Source organism: Cicer arietinum, chromosome 4, assembly GCF_000331145.2.
Source record: "Cicer arietinum cultivar CDC Frontier isolate Library 1 chromosome 4, Cicar.CDCFrontier_v2.0, whole genome shotgun sequence".
Lineage (NCBI taxonomy): Eukaryota > Viridiplantae > Streptophyta > Magnoliopsida > Fabales > Fabaceae > Cicer > Cicer arietinum.
This window is the reverse complement of record NC_021163.2, coordinates 12,692,961-12,703,654: the sequence shown is the minus strand read 5'-3', so window position 1 is coordinate 12,703,654 and position 10,694 is coordinate 12,692,961. Positions and strand designations below refer to the sequence as shown.

At 36.7% G+C, this 10,694-nt stretch overlaps 2 protein-coding genes across 2 annotated transcripts; one reads left to right on the top strand and one right to left on the bottom strand.

Moving 5' to 3' along the window:
- The first annotated feature begins 241 nt into the window (after nt 1-241).
- On the top strand, nt 242-9,388 carry LOC101512189 (valine--tRNA ligase, mitochondrial 1). The gene is made up of 19 exons (XM_027333193.2): nt 242-286; nt 742-920; nt 995-1,067; nt 1,449-1,514; nt 1,593-1,676; nt 1,867-1,944; nt 2,057-2,140; nt 2,422-2,501; nt 3,163-3,220; nt 4,070-4,372; nt 4,469-4,639; nt 5,371-5,570; nt 6,175-6,577; nt 6,886-7,137; nt 7,236-7,736; nt 7,997-8,088; nt 8,226-8,325; nt 8,458-8,600; nt 8,905-9,388. Exons 2-19 carry the CDS (start codon nt 871-873, stop codon nt 9,047-9,049), a joined length of 2,883 nt encoding a protein of 960 aa, XP_027188994.2. The 5' UTR covers nt 242-286; nt 742-870; the 3' UTR covers nt 9,050-9,388.
- Nucleotides 9,389-9,757: 369 nt separating this feature from the next.
- On the bottom strand, nt 9,758-10,688 carry LOC101511871 (dehydration-responsive element-binding protein 1D). Its single transcript, XM_004496557.3, has one exon. The coding sequence runs from the start codon at nt 10,641-10,643 to the stop codon at nt 10,041-10,043; it is 603 nt and encodes a 200-aa protein (XP_004496614.1). The 5' UTR covers nt 10,644-10,688; the 3' UTR covers nt 9,758-10,040.
- Between the last annotated feature and the right edge of the window lie 6 nt (nt 10,689-10,694).

Here is a 10,694-nt window from a genome sequence, read left to right as displayed (position 1 = left end):
AAAAGACCACCCCCCCCCCGCCGCACCCGAAGACCCCGAAAAGAAGAAGAAAAAAGAAGAAAAGGTTTTCCCTCACCATAATCATCATCTCAATCCAGATTCGATTTGCATTCATGCGATTATATTTAAGTTCATGATTTTTCAATCCTATTTTTGTTTTATCTAATTATTACTATTGCAATGGTTTATGATTTCTGCTTTTTTGATGTGTGACAATTTTATGGATTTGTATCAGGCTAGAGAGAAGCAATTGAAGAAAGAGAAATTTCTTCAAAAGCAAGCTCAGGTGAGTAGTGTTTTTTATTTCTCTTATGTCTCATTGTTACATTTATTTGCTATTTTTTAGTCGAATGCTACTGTGGACCCCTTGATAGGTAGTTCAATGTGGACCCGTGTTTGTGTTTGAAATGCACTCGAAACTCTATCTAAGATAACACCGTCGATAATGGTCCTCATAGTCTTTAAAGTTGAGACAATGACTTGATCGATGTCGATTCAATATAAATAAGGGAAAAAATGTGTCACCTAATACTATACTAGCTGAATCGACATCAACCAGGCCACTTCGGATTATACCCCCGATGAGTGTTGTTGACCATTTTAGAATTTTGAGTGACTTTAGCACCTGTCAGTAGTCAAGGTAGGCCATCGTAGAAATTTTCCTTTTTCAATGTATATTCTTTATCAATTTGATCTCGTAAACAATGTTGATGTTTTTTATTTTTTTGTTTTTGGTTTTAGCAACAACAAGCGCAACAATCATCCAATGCCTCTAAAAAGAGTGAAAAAAAAACTGTGAAGCGTGGCGCGGAGGATGACAATCCTGCTGACTACATTGATCCTGAGACTCCATTGGGTGATAAGAAACAAATGTCGCGGCAATTGGCGAAACAGTATAACCCAACTGCCGTGGAGAAATCGTGAGTGTCATTATGGTTGTTTGTTAGCCTTCAACTATTTGAAATGCTTATCTTTTATGTTTGATGCAATTTAGGTGGTATGAGTGGTGGGAGAAATCAAAGTATTTTGTGGCAGATGCTAGCAGCTCCAAACCACCTTTTGTTATTGTGAGTGTCTTGTTGAACTTATTCTGATGCCATGTGAAAGTTAATGCTGTTTCAGATACCTTGAAGTGTTTTACCCTGTAGGTTAAGTAGTTTCAGAAATCAATTGTACCACTATAGGTTATTGGTGGCATGAGATGAAATGCCGCAAGTAGATTCTCAAATTTTTTGCTATTGATCAATGGCTATTTTTGTTTCATTTTAAATGGAATGTATTGTCTTGCTCTTGCTGTAATTTGAGAAGATTTAGGCTATATTTTTTTTTTTATCTTTGCTTCCTAAGTCCATGCAAAATGGCTGAACAAACTCAAATGATACGGAAAAGTTATGTTTTTGTTTGCTCCCTTCTTATGTATTTAGAAACTGACTGTGCTATAATTTTAGGTTTTGCCTCCACCAAATGTGACTGGTGCTCTCCATATTGGTCATGCTCTAACAGCTGCAATAGAGGTATCCTATATTACTTGTTTTCACAGTTCACTTTTGCTGTTTAAAAAAGTTAATGATAATGTGATTTATTGTTTGCAGGATACAATGATTCGTTGGCGTAGAATGTCTGGATACAATACTTTGTGGGTGCCTGGGATGGATCATGCTGGAATTGCCACACAGGTTCTGTTCCAAATTAAGAAAATGTTGTTGTTCTTAGCTCTCTTGTAGATTATCATCTGTTGTGAATTTTGTTGTCGGGCGGTGGGGGATGGACCACTTATTTGACCCCAGACTTGCATTCTGGGCTTACGTTTGATGACCATAAATGATGTTATTAACTTGTTATTATTATTGTTGTTATTATGTGCAGGTAGTTGTGGAAAAAAAGTTAATGCGTGAAAATCAACTAACCAGACATGATTTGGGCCGTGAAAAATTTGTCGCAGAGGCATGTTCTGTAAATAATCTTTGCAGTCAAAGTTCTTAATAATTTGATGTTTGATATTTTCTTCATTTGTTCCGACTCTTATGCTTACTTTGGTGAATATTGGTAAAAGTAGGTTTGGGAGTGGAAAAACAAGTTTGGGGGCACAATTTTGCAACAATTACGCCGATTAGGAGCCTCTCTGGACTGGTCTCGTGAGGTAAATATGTAACCTGTTTAGTGGTTATACCGCAGGTTAAGATGGAAAGAAAATGAGCTCAAAAAAAGTAAAGAACAATCCATTGTGCTGCGTGTCTATCATAGTTACACCCTTATAAAAACCCTTGACCAGGAATCAATGATGAAGTTAAGATAACTGTAATAAAGCCTGTACAATGGGAGTTAAATAGCAATTTTTCATGCAATTTCAATTTCACTGTTGTAGTGTGATAATTAGCTTTCATATGTATCTGCATTCTACATCTCACTCATTCTTTCCAGTGCTTCACAATGGATGAGAAAAGATCTAAGGCTGTGACGGAGGCTTTTGTGAGGCTTCACAAGCAAGGCCTTATCTATAGGTGAGGTGGATATTAGCAATATGTGTTGTCTTTATGTAATGCTTTTATTCAGATTTTTCTGATGTACAGGATCTTCATTGGTCCTGATTCCAATTTTAAATTTTGCACTCAAGCACGATATTATATAGATCCTTGATTGTATCAGGACAAGGTTTAGTCGATGCATATTGGAAACATGATATGATCGAATCTTCGGCGAAGACTAAAATATATTTATCTATGAAGCATGAATGCTGACACGGAAGCGACATTGACACTGATAATAATTTGAGAAAATGAATCAATTGAATATAATTAATGTATCACACTTTCAATCAGAAGTGTTGGTGCTACAGAGATATTTAGTGGACCAGCAAATACCAAAATCATATCATAAATTTATGTAGATTAAGTCAAATTAAAGTATCATGCTGATGTGATTTTGTTTATTGAGCTGCATGGTCTCTCAAGTTTTTAAACTTCTTTTATGACTCTAAATGTCTCTTTTGCAGATTTACTACTTTTTTGTAATTGTTTCGTTTCTATTGTATTTAGTTTTGGGTGCTCCTTCAACTTCTCAATTTCTTATATCACAACTTATACTTTTTTTTATATGCCTGTCATATGACTCTAAAGTGGCTTTTCTTTGGATATATTACACTCTTTTTTGCTATTATTACAGGGACATTCGCTTAGTCAATTGGGATTGTGTGTTACGAACTGCAATATCTGATATTGAGGTATGTGATGGATGTACTAAGCCGCTTCATTTGATGCTAGGTAGTCATTTGATGCTAGGTAGTCAATCGCACCGATTCAAGGCGACATTATGCCAGAGTGGCGCAGCGCAGTGCCTGGCCGCAGAAGCATGATGCGATGCGGCCCGAAACACAAAAGCGGCTGTTCTGGCCGTCGCGGCGTGTTTCCCGTGGCCCAGAAAACATGAATGTGTTTTTTTTAGGAAAAACCAAGATTGCCCTTATTTTAAAAACTTATGGGGGTATTGTTAGGATTTTCACTCTTAATCCTAATTCATTTGTCCTTCTCTCTCCTTCGAACACACCCTTCCACTCAGTTTTTTGCTAACACTCCCTCCTTTTCTGCAAGATCCAGCAGCGCCAGCCACCGTCATCCATCATCCAAGTTCTTCTTTCTTCCTCTCCTTTGTTTCCTTCCTTCTTTCTCTGTTTTCTTTCTACTTTCTTACTCCTTCCTCTGTTTTTTTTCGCTTCAAATCTTTCTTTTCTTACTTATTCCTGCTTTCTTTTTTTCTTTTGCCTTTTTTTTATATTCATCTTTATTGTCTTAACTTTTGTTGGTATTTAAATGTATCTTTTGATTAAGACTTGTGGGTTTTTATTGGAATTTATGAATATTTCAGAGTTTAAGTCATTGTTTAATTTTGCATAAATATATGTTTATATTGTATTATTTAACTTGTTCCAAAAACGTAGTGGCCATCCTGGTATCCTTCAACATGCTGTCCCATTTTTCGGGGTTGGCTGCGACACGCCTTTATCTGAGATTAACTACCTAGATTTGATGTGTTGAATATGTGATGTATTAATCTAATTGCTCATTACATGCAGGTGGAACATATTGATGTAAAAGAAAAGACCTTAATAAAGGTTCCCGGATACGACAAACCTGTTGAGTTTGGAGCTTTGAGAAAATTTGCATACATTGTGGAAGGGGGTCTAGGTGAAATTGTTGTTGCCACAACTAGAATAGAAACTATGCTTGGCGACACTGCTATTGCTGTTCACCCTGCTGATGAACGATACAGCCAATTTCATGGAAAATATGCTGTTCACCCATTTAATGGCAAAAAAATTCCTATAATTTGTGATGCTGAGCTTGTTGATCCAAATTTCGGGACAGGTGCTGTTAAGGTATTATCCATATTATTTGAGATTAAAAGTTCCATCAGAATTTTCTTTCAAGTGATTTTGTACATGTTATGATGCTTTCTTTATTATTGCTTGCAGATTACACCAGCACATGATCCCAATGATTTTAACGTTGGAAAACGTCACAACCTTGAGTTTGTTAATATTCTCACTGACGATGGAAGAATAAATGCCAATGGTGGCTCCGAATTTTTGAACATGCCACGATTTATAGCCCGGGAAGCAATAACAGAAGCATTGCAAAAGAAGGTATTGTTATTGAAATCAGTGTTTCCTATGAAACCTCTGGTGCTTAGGCAACAAATATAACCATCTTTTCATATGAAACCTTTGGTGCTTAGGAACGAAATGTTACATGGAAAAACTTTTGTTCGGAAGTACGCTGTGAAATCCGACTTATGATTGCCTTTTCTGGCGACATGAGGGGGTATTATGATTTAAATTATGTTATTAAAATGCTGCATGCATCCAATATTCTTCTTTTGGCCCCTATTTATCTATTAGTATGTTTCTGCTAGAGGTGCTAGTAATGCTGTCAAACATGTATCTTGAACTAGGATAGGGAGGAGGGTGAAAGATCGTAACATGGATCATTAGATCCTACCAAAACTGCAAATTACACTTATACATGCATAAAAACTTAACTTAGATAGAGATACTAAAGACAATTAGAATACGAAAGAACATAAAAATGTGAATGGTTCAAATGATAGTAAACAAAAACAAGGGAAAAATGGCTCAATCCCAAACAATCAAAAACACTAACGGGAAATAAAAATTAAAAGATTTGAGGGTTCCTAGCTTCAACAGAAGCTGGGTGAGGCAGCATGTAAAGACAGGTGAGGTATATACTTGCAACTGTATTAGTGTTTATCTCTATTGTCTGTGTATTGAAAAATTGAATCACGATAATTGGGCATTCAATGTTTCATTTGCTTCTTTAGTAAAAAAGTAAGTTTCATTTGCTTCCTTTCATGTAGGGCCTTTATCGAGGTTCTGAAAACAATGAGATGCGCCTTGCCGTATGTTCAAGAAGCAATGATGTTATAGAGCCCATGATAAAGCCACAGTGGTATGTCAATTGCACTGATATGGCTAAGCAAGCTCTTCATGCGGTCACGGACGAGGAAAACAAAACAGTGGAGATTATTCCGAAACAATATGTGGCTGATTGGAAGAGGTGATTTTTATACTGAACAGTTACAAAACTTATTTTTCAGAGTACTCCTTTGAAATGTGGTCTAGGATTTAAACCATAATGCATGAGTTCCACTCCTTATATTTGTAATTTTTAGTGAGAAGTGTTTATAGTTTGACGGTAGAGAGGCCGAAGAAGTATTGCCATATATATAATCAATTCAATTGATTGTCACTGTTTTCCTTATGCCAAAAGATATAGAAAATATCTGAACATCATATTATTAAATCGGAGATATTTTAGACTGTCTTAAATAATCTCTTGGGAGTAGTTATGTTTAATGATATTTCGTTATTTGTTTTCTTATAGTTTTGTGTCGGTTATTATCATAAATAGAGGTTAGTGAATTGTATTTTGTAATATTGTTATACACAATATATCACTATTATGTTACATTTCATACAATCGAAAGTATGTTCTCTTGTTCCTTCTTCCTATTCTCATAATAGCAAATTGTTGAAGGATGATGTTATTGGAGTGAAGTCAATTTTATTTATTGGCAAATGCCAACTGGGCATGCTCTCGCGCTAGTTATTTTGTACGTGCCTTTATTTGTATGTCTTAATTGAGGTGTTAAGTTTTGCAGATGGCTAGAAAACATCCGTGATTGGTGCATTTCGCGGCAGCTATGGTGGGGTCACCAAGTTCCTGCATGGTATGTCACTTTAGAGGATGATTTACTGCAGGACTTGGGTGCTTACGATGATCATTGGATAGTGGCAAGAAATGAAGAGAATGCTCAAGATGAGGCTAACCAAAAGTATAATGGAAAGAAGTTTCATCTAACCCGGGACCCTGACGTTCTTGATACGTGGTTTTCTTCTGGTCTGTTTCCATTAACTGTCCTGGGATGGCCTGATGACTCAGAAGACCTAAAGGCATTCTATCCAACTTCTGTTTTGGAAACTGGTCACGATATCCTCTTTTTCTGGGTTGCCCGTATGGTTATGTTAGGAATGAAGTTGGGTGGTGATGTGCCTTTTAGTAAGGTGAGGTTACGGTCTTTTGCCGATCATTTGGGGAGAGCTCTATCTTGTATATGCATAATGAATTTTGTGTGATAATGTTTTTTCGTCATTTATGCCTGAGTCTTTATCTTATGTGTTTTATAATATAATTAATTCATTAAGGCAGCAGAAAAGAAGATTAAAAAAGTATGTGGATTAGAGATCCTCTGTAAAGAACGCATAAAGAGAGTACCTAGAAAACATCAATGGAGCAAAGCTAACCAATCTCATTCATGCCAATAAATTTTTATTAATGGCCTTCTGACATAAGTACTTATAATTATATGCAGATTTATTTGCACCCCATGATACGTGATGCACATGGGCGCAAGATGTCTAAGTCTTTGGGGAATGTTATTGATCCCATTGAGGTGATAAATGGGATATCACTGGAAGGCCTAAATAAGAGGTTAGAAGGTGGTAACCTTGACCCTAAAGAACTAGCCGTTGCCATTGAGGGTCAGAAGAAGGACTTTCCAAACGGTATTGATGAATGTGGTGCTGATGCCCTCCGTTTTGCCCTGGTCTCATACACAGCTCAGGTGCCCATCTCTTACCAATGTTTACATAAGTTTTTTGCACCAATTTATTTAACTTTTGTGATGTAACATTTTCACATCGCTGTTTTCATTCATTTCAGTCTGACAAAATTAACCTAGATATTCAAAGGGTGGTTGGGTATCGCCAATGGTGTAATAAGTTATGGAATGCAGTACGATTTGCTATGAGCAAGCTAGGAGATGATTATATCCCTCCTGCAAATTTGACTCCAGATGCTCTCCCATTTAGCTGCCAGTGGATACTATCTGTGTTGAACAAAACCATATCCAAGATAATCCACTCTCTAGAATCATCTGAATTCTCGCAAGCTACCACTGCTGTGTATTCATGGTGGCAGTATCAATTGTGTGATGTGTTCATTGAAGTGATCAAGCCGTACTTTGCTGGCAATGATCCCAAGTATGCTTCCGAAAGACAGTTTGCTCAAGATACTTTGTGGTTTTGTCTGGACAATGGCTTGCGATTGCTTCATCCTTTTATGCCTTTTGTCACGGAAGAATTGTGGCAACGCCTTCCTGCGCCCAGGGAATCTAAGAGATCAGAATCTATCATGATATCTGATTATCCGTCAACTATAGAGGTTAGTTTGTTTGAATATTTTGTTCTACATTCGCATTAATTTACTCTTTTGATATTCTTAAGGAATATGGATGTAATAGAATTGTGGTATGCGTGACCCCTCCGCTTTTGTCTGTTGTGGGTGTCAAGCATTGCTGTGGAACACTTACCAATAGAAAAATTGTCCTTAGCATACAGTGATTGACTATTAACTAATAGAAAATTATTTGTTTGATTGTATCTTTAATTGTTTATTTTATTATTTTTTAAATTAAATTTCAGAGCTGGAATAATGAAAGGGTAGAGAATGAGATGGACCTCATTGAGTCTACTGTTAAGTCTCTCAGGTCACTGGCAAAAGAGAGACGTGACAGGTATGTTATGTAGGAGGCAATGACCTTAGCATAGTACTTTGTATTTGTTAATGTCGAATATTAGTTTATCTGCTAAGTAGATTATTATCCAGTCTAATATGCTTTGAGGATATAAAAAATGACAACTGTGTTGCCAGGCGACCTGCTTTTGTTCTCTGCCGAACACCGGCGGTTGCAGAGATTATTAACAGCCATCAACTAGAGATTGCAACACTAGCTAATCTATCCTCTTTGACTGTAAGTTGCACAAAGCTGCTGTATTGTGTTATCTCATCCATTCCTTGTATTCTGTAATTTATGTTGTGATTTTGTCATTAATCATGTATCTCATGTTCATTTCACCAATAATGCTAATGATATGATTCGCAGGTAATCACTGAAAATGAAGCTGTTCCATCTGGATATGCTGATGCTGTCGTAAATGAAAGCATTTCTGTTTATCTAGAGTTTCAAGGAATTAATTCTGCAGAAGCTGAGCTTGCAAGGATGAAGAAGATAGATGAGCTAAAGAAGTATGTTAATCTCACATTGATTTTAGAATACCTTTTAGCATAGCTAGTCATAAATACAAAACAGACTGCAAATTGTATGTCTTTTGCATTTCTGACTTAAATCAACTTATGTCAATATAATAGTTGAGCATGCTTACATTGTACATCTTTGGTGGAGTTTCAAATTTGTTGCAAAAACATTTTGAATGCACTTTATTTCTTCTATTAAAAGAATGGATACTCTAATACAGCTTATAATTTGTTTTTCTTTCTGTGTGGTTTTCAACACAACTTGAACTTATAGACTGGAGGTTTTATTATGCAGGCAAATAGAGAGATTAGAAAAGATTATGAACGCTCCGGGTTATGAAGAGAAGGTTTCGCCACAGATTCGAGCCAAGAATGACGAGAAGCTAGAATCCCTAAAGGAGCGATTATTACTTGAGGAAACAGCTGGGTTGAGTCTCTAGCTTCCAAGTTTTGAGAACTTGATTGATAATTGATTTTTCCTTGCATGAAGTAGAAAGTTCAATCAGTTTTGGTATTAAGTTTCACTTACAGTTTGAACTTCACATTTTAATGGCCTAATATTTGGCTGTCGTATACTACTATATCCTTTTTTTTTTAGTAAATGCAAATTTTGGCAATCTAATAACATTAGATTTGAGTAATTGTGTGTTCACCCTCAAGATCAAGACTACATGTTTTGTTACTTTTTTTTCGTCGTTTAAGGTTGACAATGCACATTTGTAAGTGTAGTAGCTAATGTATTCACATAAGAAAATAATTTGAGTTCAGATTTGTGGATATCCAACTGCCTGATAAATATCATGAGAAAATGCATGCATCAAAAATGTCTTTTATTGGCTAGTCAAATCCTTGACCCATTCTGATCTCTTCCAAATAGAGAAATTAATATTTTCTATTATTTTATAAATAAAACATAAAATTTCGCGGCATTGCTCATTAGTCTCGTAGTAGGCATGGTGAAGGTGAACACCACGGATATCTTCGGTGTTGTATAGCGTTCCCTATAATTAGGGGCATGTTACAGTGAATGTTAGGTGAAGAGGCAGCACAACACTTTAGTGATATTTGTGCTGTTCCCTGACAAAGTCAAACCCTAATTATAGTGAATTAAAAATTTGCTAATCACTACCTTCAGTACCCATAAAACATGAACAGTCAAAACTTACTTTTATTATATGAATATATTAAATATTACGATTTTCAGCAAAATATTGTGTGAACTTACTTACACTCAAAAGAAATTATCTTCTCTACTATCACATATTTTCTCCTCTATCATCAATAATATCCGTACTAGTAAAAAAAATCATAAGTACGGTGATTAAACTACAATCTCCTACCCAAACAATCAATTACAACGTCTTATTCCTAAATTTCGTAGTACTAATGTTTCGTATTTTTCTTATTTAGTCAAAGAAGCATTGTTCTTAATTAAATTGAATAACTCCACAATGAAACTTCAGTATCATCAAATTCCACGTCAGCAACACCATAGTCGTTCCCCCAGCAATGTGCCGGTGACATCAGCACCATGTTTCTCAGATACTCCGGCACCGTCTCTTCTTCTTCTTCCACTAGTTGCTCCATCGCCACTTCCGCCATCTTCGTCTCACTCTCCTTCCTCTCAAACTCACTCTCCGCCCGAAAAGCCTCCGCCGCCTCAGCTGCCGCCTTTTGAATATCTCTTGCATCCGTCGTAGCCGGAACCGGCAACCTCCAAGCAGAATCAGCAAAATTAAGACAAGCAGACTTTCCCCTGAGCGCAATCGCAGCGACGTCATGCGCACGCGCCGCCATCTCGGGATTAGGAAATGTCCCGAGCCAAATTCTTGTCTTCTTGTTAGGTTCCCTCACTTCACACACCCACTTGCCGGAGTCCCTCTTTCTTACACCACGGTACACCGGGTGCCGTGTTTCCCTAAACTTCTTCCTCCCTGCTCTCTTCTTCGGCATGCTCGCCGCAAGAAACTTCTCCGAAGAAGAAGAAGAAGAAGCAGAATCATGTGACTCTGAAATATGATTCATAGTAAACATGTTTTAGTGTTGTGGAGTATTGGATAAGAGTTAGTTAATGGCAGTTGGTTA